This window comes from Cricetulus griseus (genome assembly GCF_003668045.3).
Source record: "Cricetulus griseus strain 17A/GY chromosome 1 unlocalized genomic scaffold, alternate assembly CriGri-PICRH-1.0 chr1_1, whole genome shotgun sequence".
NCBI classification, from domain to species: Eukaryota; Metazoa; Chordata; class Mammalia; order Rodentia; family Cricetidae; genus Cricetulus; species Cricetulus griseus.
In genome coordinates this window covers 113,153,465-113,172,233 of record NW_023276807.1, presented here as the reverse complement: position 1 = coordinate 113,172,233, position 18,769 = coordinate 113,153,465, and the positions used below count along the sequence as shown (strand labels likewise).

The following is an 18,769-nucleotide window of genomic DNA, read 5'->3' as shown; positions in this document are numbered from 1 at the left end:
GGACATGGCTAGGTTGCTTCCTTGTGGTCTTGCGTGTCAGCCAAGTAACTCAGCAATGAGCACAGAAGAGATGGAAGCTGGTTATAAAACTAAGAGGCAAAGAAGAGGGAAAGGGCCAGACAGTACAGTATTTGAGGCCAAGGTCATGGCCTATGAAGGATATGAAATGTAAAACAGAAGATTCATCAACATCTTTGTATTTTGCACCTGTAATCTGTCATGGCTACAGTACCAACATGTGGAATATGCCCCTCACTGAGGACCACTCGGTAGTATTAGCACATGATCCCTGTATGTCCCCCTCCAACAGTAATAACCAGGCAGTCACAGAATCTAGTAAATGGAAGTTTATTGTTTATTTATTTTTTATGCACTAAGGCTCGGACCGGGGGCCTTCCATATGCTAAATGCATGCTCTGCCAGTGAGCTATCTCTTCAGCCCCACAGAAATTTGCTTTAGTGAATACTTGCTCATTTAATATGGTCTAAAATTCTGCATAAGTCTATTTTGTGATATTCATGATAGCAGCTATCTCTTTTAGAACAAAATACAGATGACAGCCCTTTCTAGCTAGAAGGTGTTGGATTATCAGGGTTAATTACCAAAAATCAAACTGTAAAACTGGAGATGTGTTGCTTGTGAAATTTTGCTTCAAGAATAATAATTCAGTGTTGCATATTAGTATCATCCACCACATTAATGTACTTCAATATTTCTCAGTGCTCATGATGGTGTGTGAAACCAAAGGCACAGGACATGGCTATGCAAAGGCAAGCCATCAACTACCATTTACTCCATCTCATTCTGGTTTTGACAACAAGCATTTTTAATATGGCAAGGGCTGGGGTTTTTCTCTGCCTAACACTTAAACAGAGTGGAAAGGAATCCTTCAGAGAACTGCCTTATGAGAATGCTGAAGTCTGTGCTGGGAAGAGAGTTTTGCTTACAGAAGGAAATGACCATTGGGATGTAGGTTTAATCTGCTGATGACTTACTTCATTCTGAAGATAAAGGACATTTTCATAATCATGAAGATAAGATGCACACACATCCAATTCCCTTCTGTGGTTACAAAGTCTGAGTAGTGAAGGAAAATTCTTCCCCTCAAATGTTAATGCTTTTTAGCTGATTCAAATAAAACATGCTACCTCCTTATGCTTCAAGAGAAACAAAACATGATAATTAAATAAAACTTTTCCATCATTCAGAAACTGCTTAATGTCTGCAGCCACTAAAAACTGTAAAAAGCATTTTGTGGCAGCCTTTTTATATATTTAGTCAATTTCTTTTTTTCTCAGATCAGGTCATAACTCACAAATGAATGCAGTGAGCTGTTCTGATGCTGTAGCATGGAATATTTCAGACTGTGCTAGACCCATCTCTCTCTTCTGAGGAATCCATGAAGCACCACCAAGTGCTATTTTCATTCTAGTTAAGGCACTGAGCTTTTCCTCTTGGCTGCATTCTTTTTCTGGAATGTTCCCTCTGTTCCCCAGGAGTCCAGTGGGTTCTTTTTTTTCTTTTCAGGAAAACGAGGCAATCACTAGAAAGACCTGAACAATTCCCTTGTCTCTGAGAACATCCCTTATTTGGACTACCTATGTCATTCTGCTCCGGGGCAGGCAGTATTATTTGCCTATTCTTGTAATGAATATTTCAATAGTCTGATGAAATATATCTTTTTCTAGGACATGTAGTTTCATTATAGGGACTTAATCCAGATGCTAATTATACACATTTATTTTTAGGAAATTTGATATAATTCAAATGATTCATTTGATTCATTTTTCTTCTTCTTCTTCTTCTTCTTCTTCTTCTTCTTCTTCTTCTTCTTCTTCTTCTTCTTCTTCCTTCTCTCTCTCTCTCTCTCTCTCTCTCTCTCTCTCTCTCTCTCTCTCTCTCTCCCTCTCTGTCCATCCTTTCCTTCCTCTGTTCACCACCTCCTCCCTCCAGCCCTGATGTTTGCTATACTACTCTAAGAATCTTCCTAATTTTCCTTGTGCTCTTGTGTTAATTAAAAATAATTCCGTTTCGGGTAATAAAACACCGTGGCTATTTTAAACAAACAATGAGCCAAATTACTTCTTGGTACCACAAAGAAAGGGAATTCGAAAACCACTGCTGACATTTTGGTCTTAGTCCTGGCATTATTTAGCACATTATTTGTCGGCAGCTCACATTGTTCTAATTTAGATGATCACTAAACTGTTTCTCCCCAAATAGTATTTGACCCAATGCCGCTGAGTTGCTTTTATGAAAATTTGGTCAACTAGTGAATCAGAAATCAGCCACAGTCCTAATCAACAGAGATATTAAATATCCCTCAGGGGTATACTGAGCATTTTGTAATTTCCTGATACCAGGAACATTATAGATTAAGGATAAATATGTAATTGGAATTTTTAAATGCACATAATAAAGCCTTTCTTTTATGTTTCCAATTTCACATCAAATAGAAAACAAGGCTGGATAATCAGAAAAGCATACCAGGAGCCTCTCAGAGTCAAAGACTCTTGAGTGATATTCAGGGATGTGGAGAGGAAGCTTAGTGAGGCACTGTAAATGCTACATTCTTGTGTTTTGCAAATTAAAACAATAGTTATAGATACTACACTGCAAACATGGCTTTATGGATTTTTCCTCTTCTCAATTATTTCTTATGAAATTATTTTCTACTAAGTGTAACCTGGAAGTTCATTAAATAAGTTTCTCTAAGCAAATGCTATTTACTTGGATTTTTGACAATTGCTTCCCCATTCTTACCTTACCCTGCATGTCACATTATGGTATATAATTTCTCCTCTCCATGTTAGGGATCATAGCTCCTTACTACACATTTACTAATATGATCTCTCTAGGTAAAATTCAGAGAGTTTCTTTAAAAAAATAGTATTCTACATAAATCTGTTCTTGCCATGCACGTATAAAGATAATAAAATAGACATTACCACCTTTTAAAAAATGCATGGGTTGTCTCAGAGAAGCTCCGTGGGAACCGTTGAATCATACCACAGCACAGTCAATATTACTTCATTAGGAAGAGAGAGAAAAGGGTTAAAAAGCTACTGGGTAGTTTGAGAAATGTTCTTTTTTACTTTTCTTGTTCCTGGCCTAGTCTCAAGCTAGCACGTGATCCACTGAATGCCTGCCAGCCTCTTTCTTGTTGATCCTCCGGAGACCATCTGTGCTGGGGGCATTGATTAGAGTATGTCTGCTGGGATTACATCTTTTCTGTTGCCATGCCAACTAATCAGCTGATTTTGGTTACCACAGAAACAAAATGTCAGAGCTCACAGTACGGTAACATGAATTCAGCACAACAGAAAATGTTTTCTTAATTGGGGACCCTTTTGATTTTTGGATTCCAACAGAAAGGCGGGTTTTTTTTTTTTTAAGACCAACATTAGATAAAAGCTGTATTAACTGTATTCATTAATAAGCATATACATATATTTTTTGAAGTGAGAAAAAACATCACTTCCATTTTATTAGCTATGCTCATTTTATATATTGTTTAACAAAGGAGACATACATTCCTTCATGTGTACCTCTGTTATGGTTCCCGATGGTTGCATAGAAAACAAACCACAACACCTTTAGTTTCATCTAGCTTACATTACAGGAGGGGGTCTCCCCAAATATCTTGGGATGGTGCTGTTTGCATAATCACTTCAAAAAAAGAGCAATGACCAAAATTCTCCACTTTTGGAAGTCATTTAATTTCCTTTAAAAAAGAATCTATTGTAGTGAACTGGGATACAGTTTTAAGGATTCCCACTTTAACCATAGTGTGCCCTGGAAAGTGGACCCATTTGACTACAAAGGGAACCCAAGACTTGTGGCAATTTTTCATTTTGTAGGCCTGAGACAGTTTATTTGCAAAAGAAGACCTGACTAGTTTGCTATGTCAGAGTGAACAACACACCTAACTGTGGCTATGCAGTTCCTCCAATTCAGCAGTATATCAGTCTATATACTTACCTTGTCATCATGAAACTAGGTTCTAGTAGAAGCAAACCAGAGCCTTTGTCTGCCATGACTCTGTGGTTTACAGACAGAAGACAAACAGATTAGATGATAATAACAAGAACAACAATAATAATCATAATCATAATCCAGGCATTTAAATGTTTGACTAGCCGATAATCCCATTTAAATTTTATTTAAATTAGGAACAAGCTTGTTTTATATGTCAATCCCAGTTCCTTCTCCCCCCTCCTCCCCTCTCCCCTCACTGACTCCCTATCCCATCCCCTTTCTGCTCCCCAGGGAGGGTGAGGCCTTCCATGGGGATCTTCAAAGTCTGTCACATCATTTGGGACAGAGTATAGGCCTTCCCCAGTGTGTCTAGGCTGAGAGAGTATCCCTTTATGTAGAATGGGCTCTCAAAGTCCATTCATATACTAGGGATAAATACTGATCTACCAGAGGCCCCATAGATTGCCCAGACCTCCAAAGTGACATCCTCATTCAGGTGGTCTGGAATAGTCCTATGTTGGTTTCCCAGCTATCAGTCTGGGTCCACAAGCTCCCTCTTGTAAAAAAAAAGATTATGGCCTATAAATGTGCATTTTCCCATTGATAGCTGACTCTCATGACCTCCCTTTTGTGAAAGTTGTCACTGCAGGCGACTTCTATAAAATTAACACCCTAATGGTGGGGGTAAGGAGTTGGTTGATATTAGTCTTCATGATACTTGTTTGAAAACTTTAACAAATTAATTCCAGTGCTCAAAATGTGCTTGGAAGAATGGTTTGGGGACACTGACAACATCTCCATCTCCATTTCTACTCACATAACACTCATGGCTAAGATGCCAGAAGCCAGGCTCGGCAGAAACTCCTCTCAGAGTCTTAGGGCAGGGGGCCCACATGTCAGAAATTACTCACAAGTTCTGCTAATTGGATCTGAAGTAGAGGTCTTCACCCAGATTATTAATAATTATCTCACTATGTTCCAGATACCTTTGATAAAATGAAGATGGCAAATGCATGTATTTTCAGCAAAGCCCCTACTGAACTCTACATGGTAATTCTCCCAGACAACTTTTGGATTATGTGAAGAAACTATGTCCTCCAATCAGAGTACACAGAAAGCCCCCAATCATTGCTTGTGCCAGCCAAAACTTGCTAAATTGTATTATTCCAAGAGAATGATTAGCTGTAGCTCATGAAAGCTTGACACAAACTGTTAACCACCATCTTCCTGAAAGAAGTTTGCATATTTGTGTTAACTAAGAAATCTTTTCCCCTGAAAGTCCCAGGAGAGACTCAACATATTACAAAGGAGAGAATGGATGGAGTCTAGAAGCTCAGTCCCCATTAACTCAGAACAGATTCTCGCTGATTCTTCTTGTGATCTACAACTCAGCACACACACCATGGCAACCACAACTGAATTATCTCTTCTCTTTGGCTCTGTTTATCTGTTCAACTACATCTTTTCACCATTCTACTTGTGCCAGGCACAGTAGCCAGCATTCTACATATAGAATTCCCTGAAATGTGTTTTCTCAATAGCTCTTTCTAATGATGTTATTGTCTCTGTTCTGTTGATATGGAAACTGGATAATGTGGGGGCATATTTGCTTTTCCCTGAGTTCCTGAAAGAGAAAAGTAGAGTCAGAATGCAAATCTACTAACATGTATTTTCAAAGCTTCCATGCACTATGGTACTCCTTCCCAAAAGCTAATATGGGTTTATTAACTGGTTGCAACTATTTATGTTATTCTCCACTTATTGTCTCATAGTTGAAACAGGACAATAGTGTGTGTTGCCTTGTATTATTTTCTTCCCTTTCAAAGTCATTGTGCTAAGAATATGAATATGAAAAGTTAAAATGACTTTGTCACTGATTATAAGGGAAGAGAGACTCTGGCATTCTGTTATGGTTTATTAATCACATAGGTTCTTAGGTAGGTGAGAGACAAGCCATGTCTTTGTGTAATATAAACAGGACTTGCCACTGTGGATGTGATTAGTGTATTTTCTAAACATCCTTCTATTTTCCATGCATCAATGACTGGTATCACTGCAATGGATTGAACTTTACCCTCTGGAGTTCCTCTTTGGAAATGAAGATATACTCTTTGTAGTAACTTTGTAGTAATTCACACTTGATCATCAGTTATCTTATGGGAAACTTTCTCCCAAATTAGGACAACCAAGAATTTGGGCTGCATTTTGAGGTCAGGTCAAAACCTAATGCAAGGAAAACTCCCATGAATCTACAAAGATGACCCCAGCTAAGACTCTTAGCAATAGTGGATATATAGCCTGATTGGGCCATCTCCTGTGATCATATTGGTGACTACCTCAATTGTCATCAGAGAGCCCTCATCCAGTAATGGATAGAAACAGATGCAGAGACTAAGAGCCAAATATTAAACTGACCTCAGGGAATCCTGCTGAAGAGAGAGGGAATGATTGTAGGAGTCAGAGGAGTCAAGGACATCACACAAAAACCCCACAAAACAACTAACCTAGACTCAAAGGAATTCATAGAATATGAACTAAAAACCGGGGAGCTGGCATTGGGCCAATGTAGGACCTCTACATACAGTTGTGTAACTTGTTCTAATTGTGGGAACTCCTATCAATGGAAGCAGGGTCTGTCCCTAATGCTTTGGCTGGGTCTTGGGAAACTATACCTCATACTGGCTTGCCTTGACTAGGCTTAATACAAGAGGAGGTACATAGTCTTATTAAAACTTGATATGCTGTGTTTTGTTGATACCTATGGTAAGCCTGCCCCTTTCTGAAAAGAACAGAGGAGGAGTGGATGGGGGGTTCAGAGAGGAGGAGGAAGGCAATAGGAGGAAAGGTAGGAGGAGAAATTGTGGGTAGGATGATAAATAAATAAATAAATAAATAAATAAATAAATAAACAGATCATGAAAATGAAGTTGTTGAGAGAACAAAAGTGTATATTAGTTGGTTTTGAATTAATGTCCCCAGAAGATGGGTTTGGGCCCCATGTTTTTCATGAATCATGTAAAGTTTCATTGGTAGCAGAGTGACTGATACATGTGGCTAATAAGCCACTGAGCAATCCTCTGAATCTGTTGACTCTAGGGCTTGTCCCTGTGTGCCATGGGGATATTATTGTCCAAGGACCTCAAAGGGCACTATATTGGGAAGTTGATGTGAGTTATTGCTTGTATGAACTGCATAGCAAATGAATGTGCTGTTTTTCACTCCCAGGTATGCACAGAAGGCAGGCTGATCTTGGAGTTCACGTTTGATGACCTCATGAGAATAAAAACGTGGCACTTTACCATTAGACAGTACAGGGAGCTGGTCCCCAGAAGCATACTAGCCATGCATGTAAGTAATATCATTTATATTTTACCTCTTTCTTCTTATCCCCACTGCATCTTACTCAGCAAGGAACCCAGTTCAGTCTGAACGAAATCCTGCTATTACCACACCTTAGACAATGAGTTCTAAGTATTGAGTCTTCCTCTCAACCATTTGAATGCACAAATTCCTTTTTGCCTCTTTGTTTCTAAGCTTGTGAGAGGTTTTTTATTTGTTTGTTTTTTTCATATGTTAGGGGGTTCCCTTGATGAATAGTTTCTGTTTTCTTCGGTTGCAGTAACTCTATACCAGATACTCTTCTACTTGGGTGTATGAGCCTGTTACCTGTAATGAGAATGTGAACTAAAACAGGAAGTGGGAGTAGCTACCAGTTCAGATGAGAACCACATCTGACCAGAAGTGAGGCTCCAGTACTCTTGATCTAACCATGATGCTTGGCTGGAATGGGGGCAGAGGTGATGCAACAGAATCAGACTTCATGAGCCTGAATTTTTCATGGCCCTAAGAAATCCTGAGAAGTCAAAAGAGAACAAACAACTGAAGATGCCATTTATAGAATTTACTAAACCAAGAATTTTGCTGAAAATCTAATCTGCAACTGTCACTCAAGGGTTGACTTATTATTATTTTTTATTTCCAAAGTAAGGAAGGAGACATCCCAGTGTTTTTCAATTCAAATATGGCAAAAACCAAGGCTGTGACCCACTTGGTGCTGAGTTTAAAACCCTGTCACCCAGCCTTTGGATTTCATGCTGTCGCTCTAGACCTCTTATCTAACCCTTCTCCTTCCTACCTATTAACCCTGTCTCTACCCCTTCTGGTTACCCCAGGCCTTCTGCTCTAGCACACCTATTTCTACTTCTTTGGATTTATCATGTTTCAAGTCCTTCTGAATTTTCAAAGCCAGTTTCAGACCTTCTATTCTTCTGGAAGAAGTCTGGTCTATTTTTTTTTTAAATACACCAAAAGCCATCAGAAGGGTGTGGCTGAGAGCTGAGGCCATAAATTGAGAGCTCATGAGATTATATTCCTGTTCATGAGTGCCTTTGGACAATTGATATGATGTCTCTGGACTTCTAGTCCCTAATCTGTACAATGGTGTGGTTGTGAGTATGCCTTGGAGAACTGGCTTGAGACTCAAGCCAGTTAATGAATACAAAGCACTCTACATGATGCTTGGATCATAGTAAGACTTCTGTAGGTGTTGGTGATCTGTTCTCAGCAGCAACAGAAATGTTGGAACAACATCCTTCCATCATCGATTACTGTTCAATCACAATGCACACTGCTTGTCATTAGCTGCTTGAGTCATGTAGGACCAGATCTTCCCACAGAGGCTCAATGTCCATAAAGACTGTATTTCAAAAGTGACTGGAAACTATTGCTCCATGGTCATTTTCATCTACGATTACAAATAAGAATGATACTGTCACTGAATAAAAAGCACAGGCAAGAATAAGGTTCTATTAGTTATACCTGATGTGGTTCCATGAGTGCAAATATGAAGAAAGGTTGTTTACTTAGCACTAATTTGATGGAAGAGAATCAAAATGAACAGGAACAAATAAGTAACTCACTTTCAAGTGCAATGCAGAAAGAATTTTTTTCTTGGGGGTCTGGCCAAACATTTGGGGTGATCTGTGGTACTTTACATCCCATGATACTTTCAGAAATGTGATACCTGTCCTTTTCATCCAACAGATGAAAGGTATTGAGGACATTGATTTTTTTTAACCTCAGTTTAATGGAGGTGGAGGACTAAAATTCTCTTTCTCCAAATACAAGTGGAGAGGGACTTTACACACATATGCATTGGATTTTGACATGACATATTATTATAATATATTTTTGTGATAGCTACAAGTTTTCAAATGTATCCTACATCATGGATGGTAAAAACACCACCCCTACCTTAGAAGGGAACAAGCATAGCTTGGCCAAGATCACAGGCATTTCTTCCTCCAGTTCAGACCAGAGTTCTTCCGGCAGACTTCAGTGACTTCCCATCTGAAGACACAGGGCCAGGGTCTCTCACAGAGAAAATAACATTGTTTTTCCTGGATCCAATGCATGTCTGAGGCAGGTTGGTTTCCTAATCTTGCAGAAATGTTCTCAAAATATCCATGAGTACTAGATACATGCAACTTCCAAACCTGTCCCCCACGAAAGATCAACCATGTCAAGAGTGCATGTCTCTACAGCAACAACATAATCTAATGTTTTCATAATACCATCTCATAGGAGTGAAATATGTAATTTTCCTCCCCCTACCCTGTTTAGGCACAAGATCCTCAGGTCCTGGATCAGCTGTCCAAAAATATCACCAGGATGGGTCTAACAAACTTCACCCTCAACTACCTCAGGGTAAGACAGATTGAACGATACTATTCCTTTATTGAATTTGGAAAAAAAACTTTAGTTTTTGTGTTTGTTTGTTTGTTCTTTAATGTACACTAAACCAAAGAGTTAAATGAAATATAAGCCAGGCTGGGTAACATGGGCCATAATCCCAGCTTTAAGAGGCTGAGATAGGAGGACAATAAGTTCAAGTCTATATGGGCTACAGAGTAAGATCAAGGTTGTCCTTGGTAACTTAATGAGATCCTATCTCAAGTTAAAATAAAAATCATAGTAAGAGATCTGTTTATACAGCTCAATGGTAGTGTTTTATTAGCACATCAGGGGCCCTGGATTCAATTCCAAGTGGTAATAGTTAGTTAGTTAGTTAGTTAGTTAGTTAGTTAGTTAGTTAGTTAACTAAATTAGTAAAGCCACCTATACATAGCACAGATTTATATTCTGTATAGTCTGTGTGTCGTCCCCCTCATGTGGTGTGTGTGTGTGTGTGTGTGTGTGTGTGTGTGTGTGTGTGTGTGTGTGTGCGCGCGCGCGCTTGTGTAGGTGTAGTAGTGGTAGAGTTGTGGCTTAATTAACAATAATTAACAAAGCATCAAACCTGTACTTAGGTAGGGTTCAGTTTGCTCTTACAGTTGCATAACTCCTAGAACTAATTACTCGAAAAGAAACCATGTCCTTATTCTGTAGATGTTTCCCCAGCACTCAGTCTGCAATTGTGTCCACTTTCTAATGTGGCATTGTTTGAGTTCACTGCCTCTTTGTGTTCACCCTGGACTCAACTTCTCCTAAGGGAATCAGTGTGTCACTTGAGGCAAGTAGCCAGGGTTGCAGAGTCTTCAGAAGGAATTCAACTCAGTGCTGTAATGCAGACATTTATAGGCCTTACAGATTCTCTATTTAACATGACTTGGGTTTGGGTTTTTTTTGTTATTATTGTTGTTTCTTAATATAAATTGTTTTTATTTTTCAATATTAAGTGTTTTAGGCAACATGTCTTACCTATACAATACTAAGTGTCTCCATATTTGTTCTAAAAGAGTTACAGTGATCATACCAGTTTAATATAGAATTCCAACAGTCAAGTCACCAGTGGCATATCTGGTTTTATTCACAAAACAAGCATTGTACTCCAGAATCCTGAGAAAGTGGTGGCCACTTTGCCTCTGATACATTATCTCCTTACTGTGCAGCAATTTGTTTCACCAGGGTTACCCTCCCAGCACAGAGTTGAATCTTTGGCTTCTCTGCCCACCAATTTACTCTGTGTCCGTGGGTTCTTTTTGTATCCAATATGCTCTGTGTATAAGCCTTGCACCTGCTGAAATGCAATAGGTTTGGGCTAGGCTCACTCTTCTATGTGGTGGAAGCAGTGTTCTGTTTCACTCGCACATTTCTAGATGATGAAAATATGAAGAAAAAAGCCAACCTTCTGCCCCTAAGAAATTCATCCTTTAGGGGAGAGACTGATAAAAAGACACTGTGGAGGTTAAATACCAGAAGGAAACAAAAATACCTCAGGGAGAGAAATCATTCAGGAGAAGGCTTCATATGAAAGGTGATTAATGAGTGGAGTGGGCAAAGATGAAAACAAGAAAACCAAAGGAAAGGGCAGGAAGTTTCCACTATATGGAAAACAGAATCTACATCAGAAGATGCGACATATGTAAGCCATCTGAGCATTTAGCAGGTTTCGTGGTCACCATTCCCAGTGAGGAGCCAGGAGGGGTGAGAGAGTGGGTCTTGTCTGGCCTGGCTGCTGGGCTTTGCCAACTGTTTAGTGATGAGGAAATTCTGGCAGAGTCCTGCTTCTGGGTTAAGAGAGCAGATCCTCTCCATAGCCTAAAGGCCCTAGAACCAAAACCAGACCTGGCAAAAGCCAGAATCAGTTGGGCTCCCCACCAACTCATCCATCACCCTCACATTCATAACACACTTGAAAGAGTGTGTCTGCTTGGAGAAAACCCAAAACCTGCCCAGAAGGTAGGAAGCATGGGTGCACTCAGCCAGGGCACCTGGAGTTGTGTCCCCAAACCTTTGAACACTGCATTCTGAGTGAGCCTTGCTTGGGTGTGGCAGGCTCTGTGGATGGGTAGCTATTCCTGGGGACTGGGTTTGTTTTAGTCCTATGCACAGACCCCACATAACTGCCCTTCACTAGTGCATTATCTCTCATCAGGGACCAGAAGAAGTGAAAGCTATCAATGTCCCCTCTAAGAAGGAATGCCTTCTATGCCATGTCCTCAGCTGGCCTGCATAGAGATCAGGAACTCGGGATCCATAACAGACTAGTTGACTAGTCCTTTGGTGAGATCTTAGGCAGACTTTTGGTGACATCTGTTAGCTGCTTTGAATTAACAAAGATTAACAAAGATTAGATTAACAAAGGCCAAAGTTTCCTTCCATCCCTCCTCCCCTACCTCGCCCAATTATCTGTAAATTATTTCAATTTCACTGGGTAGTTAAGCCTCTCCAGGCCACCACATTCTACAGTCCTGTAGTTTTATCTCATGAAGACTTTGAAAGTGGAAGAAGGGCAACCCCTTTTTCCTGACTGTGAATGCAGGAACCTTTTGGCAGGGGTCAGGGGCTCTCAAGGTACCATGTCAGTGTGGTGGCTGGCTGTATGCCAGATCCTTCAACACACAGCTCCCAACCTAGAAGTCTAGATGTTTCACAAGAGCTTCATTCATAGTCACCTTCCTCAGGAGAAAATGAGATATGGACAGGAGACATAAGTGAAATATGGCACCCAGCTTTGCATATCAAATGGCAGAACTGGGAAGATGAAGTGAGGCAGCCTGCTAGAGCATCCATGTGTTTCACAGCACAACTCTGCCACTCTGAAGGTAGGAATGGACACTGAACTGATGGAAAGAGAGATGTAGCCAGTCCCTGTAGTATGGAAGCCATCAGAATTTTCAGCAATTTGGCCATGCTTTCTTCTTTCCAGGCCTCTAAACAGTCTCTCTCATTGCTGGTCACACAATTTCTGGCCTTCTCTCCCCATCTAAGCCTCCCAGGCCATATCCTTCTCTCCTATCACTTTTCATGAGGATCTCTCCCCTGGCATTCCTGGAGTCCTCAGCACATGGTCCCTTGCTGGATTCTTGGCAGGTCCCATATACAAAGCATCACTCTACTGTCTTATCTCTTGCTCCATGGTCTAAGTAATGTGAAAACTCCTAAGTTCCAAGGAAATGTCACTTGAGTGAATAGTTAGCAGACAGTTTGTTAAATGATAGATCTGATTTTGAATGACACCAGAAAAAAAAAAAAAGCCTGTATGATTAATTTTCAAAGTTACTCCTAAAATTCACCATGGAAACTAAGCAGCAGTGAAGTGGGTTGTATTGTATTGAAAAATAAAAAGAACCTCTAGCTCTCTCTAATGTGCAAAATTTCCACTTAAAGACCCTGACTCTGAAATTCCAGTGTCAGATTTTTATTCGCTAGCATTTCCGTTTGTTCTTTCTCATTATAATTTTTACACTAAATGTCATTTCCCACCCCCTCATTATTTTGGGAATGCATTTTTCCACTCTGAAGAACAGATTTTTTTTTAAGTAATTATTTTGTCTATTTCCTTTGGCCTGATTTTCTCAGCAACTCTGATATATATTTTATGGTTTAAATGTTATACTTGACAGAATGTTAAGACAATTATTATCCTGAATCTTAACTAAGAGATATTCCTTTTGTATATTCTCTGACTCTCGATCCATCCATATGCACAGTTTCTGTTTCATGAAATCAGGTTGCATGTGACTTCCCTTTTAAGAATATTTGTATTTTAAGTTTTTATATTATATATGTGTGTCTGTGTTGGGCTATGTGAAAGTGAGTATAGGTGCCTATGGAGGCCAGAGGTATCAGATGTCCCTGAAGCTGTAGTTACAGGTCATTATGAGTACTGGAAACAACTCAGATTCTCTGCAAGAGTAGCAAGTACTCTTAAGCGCTGAGCCTTCTCTTCAACCCAACATATGGTTTCTTATTGTTATTTGGTGAACAATGGCATCATATTAACCACTTATAATAGCCACAGCTACCACAGTATGGACGGTGACAATGTCTATTTAATTATCTAATGTTGAAAGGTGGTATCATCTTCAAATTGTTACTATCATTAATGGTTTCTCTGAACCCCTTTACACATGCTACTCTTTTTTTAGCTTATACATACATACACACACACACACACACACACACACACACACACACACACACATATAGATAGATAGATAGATAGATAGATAGATAGATAGATAGATAGATAGATAGATAGATAGAGCAATAATGGCAATATGTTATGCATCAATAGCAGCAACAGCTTTTCCAGGTTCTGCAGTCCTTTGAACAAAATTGTAGAGACATCCAGCACACTCCATTTTAAAAAAACAAAAAACAAACAAAAACAAAAAACAAACAAACAACAACAAAGTAAAAAACAAAATCCCAGAAAACAGCACAGTTTTGTTACTCTTGTGGTACTTGACACCAGTTTTTTTTTTTAATTAGTTTCTCAGTCATCATCTGGGAGGAAACCATTCTGAGCAACATCATTAAAAACAGCTCTGATAAAGCATGGTCACTACTATGTATCATAAAGCAGGTTCACATATGAGTGAGTACAGACACTGAGGTCTACACATGTTACTCTTGACTGTGTTTCCTGACAGAGGGTTAGACTACCAGTTCCTCACTCAACTATATGGTCTTGAGCAAAATGCTTAAGTTCCCTGAACCTCAGTTTCCTCATCTGATGGTTAGGAAAGAGATGTCTCAGAAGACTGCCATGTGGTCCAGTGAATTTTACTTCATAAGTACCCAACATACAGAGAAGGCTCTAAGTACCAGTCACATATTGTAGCTAGGAGTCCAACTTCCATTGCTGCCATTGATTTTTTCATATTTAACTTTTCAGAGCCCTGCCCTCTGCATGCATGAATGGCTATGTCCATTATATGTCACAGCAGCTGTGTCACAAGTGAGGATTGCAGTGATAAAGCATGTGGAGAGTACTTTCCCAACTCTAAGTTAGTACTCCAGGAAGCCGACTAAGCTTCTTGCATTTGGTGTGCTCTTTAGATTGGTAACTAGATTGGTCATGGCTTTGAGGTTTTTTCTGTGGTTTTGAAACCATATAGAAAATCAGAAGAAGCAGAAAGGAGAGAGGGAGAACGGATTGAGGGATGGAGTGGGGTAAAGGAAAGAGCCTAAGATATGTGTCATATATTTTGTCCCTCCTGTTAGTGGTCTGAATATGGCATTCTTCCTGTAAGCTCATGTGTTAGACACTTGGTCTCCATCTGGGGTGCTGCTTATAAAGCTGTGGAATCTTGGGGAGGTGGGGGTTTGCTGAAGAAAGTCAGTCACTGGAGGAAGGCTTTGTGGTTTGATAGCCCCTTTCTTCCTGTCTGCACCCTGCTTCCTAGCTGCACATACAACATGACTGGCCACTTCCACTCCACCTGCCATGCTTTCCCCTCTGTGATGAACTGTTAGTCAAAATGAACCCTTAATCAAACAATGAGAAAAATAAGCAATACATTTTCTGAATAAAGTTATTATTGCAAATGTACAAACATTGTTTTTGGAAATTTTCAATATTATCACCTACATGCTTTATTCTATTGTTGTTTTTAAATAAGCTTAAGCTTCCCTTTCCAAAGAGGTGGTAGCAAGTGGGAAAGAGCAGGAAAGCCTGTAGGATTCAGAGTCATATGGGTTTGGTTGTGGTGGTTTGTTTTGTTTTGATCCTGTACCTTTAATTCCCCACACAAATGAAGAATTCTGCTGCTGTTGTTGTCATGCCTTAAAGAACACTGCTCCCTGCAAGTCATCTCTACTGACAGCAAAGGGAGTCCAGTCTAATGCCTAGAAGTATTGGGCAATTAACTTCAGAAAATGACCCCCAACAGAAGGACATGAAGTAGCCTCCAGGAGACTGAGTGTGGCTGGGTCAGCATTGGAATCCTGCTGAGGTGTTTTTTGTTTCCTATTTCTGTAAGACTTTGACTCCTGGCCAAATATTTCCCTTGATCATATAAGGGAAGGAGGCTTTTTCCACCTAAATGCCACAATAAGCCTAAGGATGGAGCAGGTATCCCACACAGGGACTAAGATGGACCAACAGACTGGACCGGAATGCTGGCTGCCCTTTCCTTGCTCCGTGCATTTAGACAGAGCAGCAGCAAAGCTTTGACATTCTGGAGAGGCCAAACCTACCCAGGCAAATCTCCCATGCCTTATGCAGTGCCTGGCATATTATAGATCCCCAGAGGACTAAAGCATGTTTTTCAAAATTTGATCCATAGGTCATGGCAGGCTTGCAGCTATTTGTTATGGAGTTAGGCTGTGGCTAGAAAATGAGAACTTTAAAACTACCATAGCAACTTGGTATTTTTGATACAAACAAATGTGTGACCCTGGCACTCATCCTATTGATTGAAATATACAGCCATCCGAGGGTTCTCATACTCCTCTGATGGGTGGCTGCTGGTTAAAGGCTAGAAGACCACAGGCCATAGGAAATTGGCTATCACTGGCATAACATACATGGGATGAACCTGGTTCTGAGACCCACACTGCCTTTCTCAAGGACTGTCTATGATTAAAGATTCTGTTAATTATTGACGAACCTATATGGGCCCCTAATAAACAGTGAAATGGATATCATTCCCATTTTAAAGTTACAATCCAACAGAGAAAACCAGGCCATAGCGCCTTCAAGAATTTAGAGTTACAAGGCTCTGCTTCGCTCCTCTGTAAGCAGGATGACTCAGACTCCAGAGCCAGCCCTGAACTGAGGTTTTGAAAGCTGAGATTCCAGCCTCCAAAACCTCAGTGTGACTGACCTCACCCCTTCTTCCTCTGCCTCTTCCTCCTCTCCCTCCCTCTTCCTTCTCCTCTTCCTCCTTCTCTCCTTCCTGCTCCTCTCCCTGCTCCTTTTCCATCTCACCCTCCCTTCCCTTTCTCCACTCCTCCCCCTTTTCCTCCTCCTCTAACCCTTTGTTCTTCTCCCCCTACCCCTGCTGCTTCCTCTCCTCCTCCCCCTTCTCCTCTTCAGAGAAAAGCCCTATCTGAGAGAAGGCCAAGGAGACCCTTTGGAGATACAGGGATGCTTCACAGGGAGAATGCATAAAATCTTGAAAACCCAAAGGGCACTTTTAATTGCATTTAGAGATAGAAAAGCAGTACATGTGACTACATGGCAAGGAAATACAAGCAATTAATCCTTAAAGAAGTGAAGTAATCATACATCGTAGCATCTAGTAAGCAATGATCTCCTAAGTCAGGCTGGAGAGAGCAGCCATTAGAGTATCTTAAATATAAATACATACACAAAATATATAATAGTAAATGACATGAATTATGATATATATCCAAACAATGAAACAAAAACAGTATTTTACCTGAGTCATCTTGACTGAAAACAATTTCAGAGGCATGGGTGATTGGACCCAAAAGTACAAATGGGACCTGGACTAAAGAAAGCAATTTCCCAGTCTCAGACACAGAAAAAGAGGAGAAAATTGTTGTTAAACAAGACACTAAAAATCAAGGCACATGGCAATGTGGGAAATTGCCAGTTAGTCTAAGGAAAGGCTGGGGATTGTGAAGTTAAGTGCAAGATGAAGCCCCATGTTGACTCCCTCAGAAAATAGTCCTTTCCAATTTTCTGGAATTATCTGAGGAAACTAGGAGAAGAAGGGGACAAAGGGAGAGATTTTGAGCTTTTTAAATTTAAGTTGAGAGAAGAAACAGGGTAGGCAGATGAAACCAGAAGAGGAGGCTCAGTTCACATGTTACCTACTTACCAGACTCAACGTTTCTTTGTGTGTTTAACTTCTGGTTACACTTCTTCTCTGCTGTGCACCATCTTCCTATCCACCTGAAACTCCAATTCTTTCAAAACCATAATTGTTTGAATTCTGCAGCTTTGTCCTCTATCTATAGGAGAGTTCAGAGAACAGAGTGATAACAAGCCATATGTGAACAGAGAAGCACAAGCAAGGCTAATACCTCCATGCTTCATTAAGGCAGTAAGGTTGGGAATGACTATGAATTTGTAATTAATATAAAAGAAGTAAAATTTGGAAGGTTCACAACTCAGTAGTGACGGAGAAGGCTGTGCAACAGACTAGTGTCATTGGATCCTCCTGTCAGGTAGAGTCAGATCTGGTTTGCTTTAATCATCACAACAGTGTTGGGGTAGGGGCTAATAGGAGCTAATCTGTAGTTCCTTTTAAGGAGAAACCAAGGCTTGAACAGAACCTGGCACTCATCTGGCCTCCTTCAGATGGCTAATCACAAGCTGGAATCTCATGTTAACCAACATCCCTTCCTTTATCAGACAGCAAGAAGCTTATTGTGAGCATTGATGGACTGAAGGCCTGGGTGAGGCCAGCTGTTCTCTCAAAGATACCCAGAGTGCTTTGTTTTGTGTGTTGTCAATAGGTACAGTGGATGACATTGGAAACTACCCAGAGAATAAAGCATGGTGGGGTCAGAACCAGGATTTAACTTATCTCAATATGCCTCAAATCCCTGTCTATCTCTGACTTCCCATAATCCCCAGCTCCGAGGCCTTCTGTCATCATTCTGTTGTCCCTATGTTTGCTGGAGTTTGCACATGTATTCTAAAACCAAAAATCAAAATCAAACCATCCCTGAAGGTGACCTTAAAGCCATCTGCCTAATGTCTTCCAGTGACAACATATTACCCCCCCCCACACACACACACACACACGAGGAGTCTGCAAGGCTATATGGGTTCTAACCTCTCCCATTTTAGTAATTGCAATCTATAGTACAACCTAAACTAAAATTCTGCTACTCTATTGTGATTTGAATGTGAAATATCCACCACAGGCACATGTGTTTGAAGATGGTCCCCAGCCGGAGATTGTTAAATTTTTGGGAGATAAAACCTTGCTAGAGAAAGTGGGTCACTAGAGTAGGCCTTGGGGTTTTATGGCTTGGGCCCACTTCCTGTCCACTCTCTCTGCTTCCTATGCATGCTCAGCTACCTCACACTCCTGCTGCCAAGCCTTCCCCTACTATGTTCCTTCATGAACTATGAGGCAA

General features: G+C 40.4%; 1 protein-coding gene across 6 annotated transcripts in view; it reads left to right on the top strand.

Annotated features, from left to right (window-relative positions):
- Positions 1–18,769, top strand: part of LOC100773655 (LIM domain-binding protein 2) — a 344,587-nt gene that overhangs the window by 278,218 nt on the left and 47,600 nt on the right. For all 6 annotated transcript variants that reach the window (XM_027386989.2, XM_027386988.2, XM_027386986.2 and 3 more), the window contains exons 4-5: positions 7,205–7,327; positions 9,602–9,685. In XM_027386989.2, the coding sequence (XP_027242790.1) occupies positions 7,205–7,327; positions 9,602–9,685 (207 nt within the window). The remainder of the gene's footprint in view (positions 1–7,204; positions 7,328–9,601; positions 9,686–18,769) is intronic.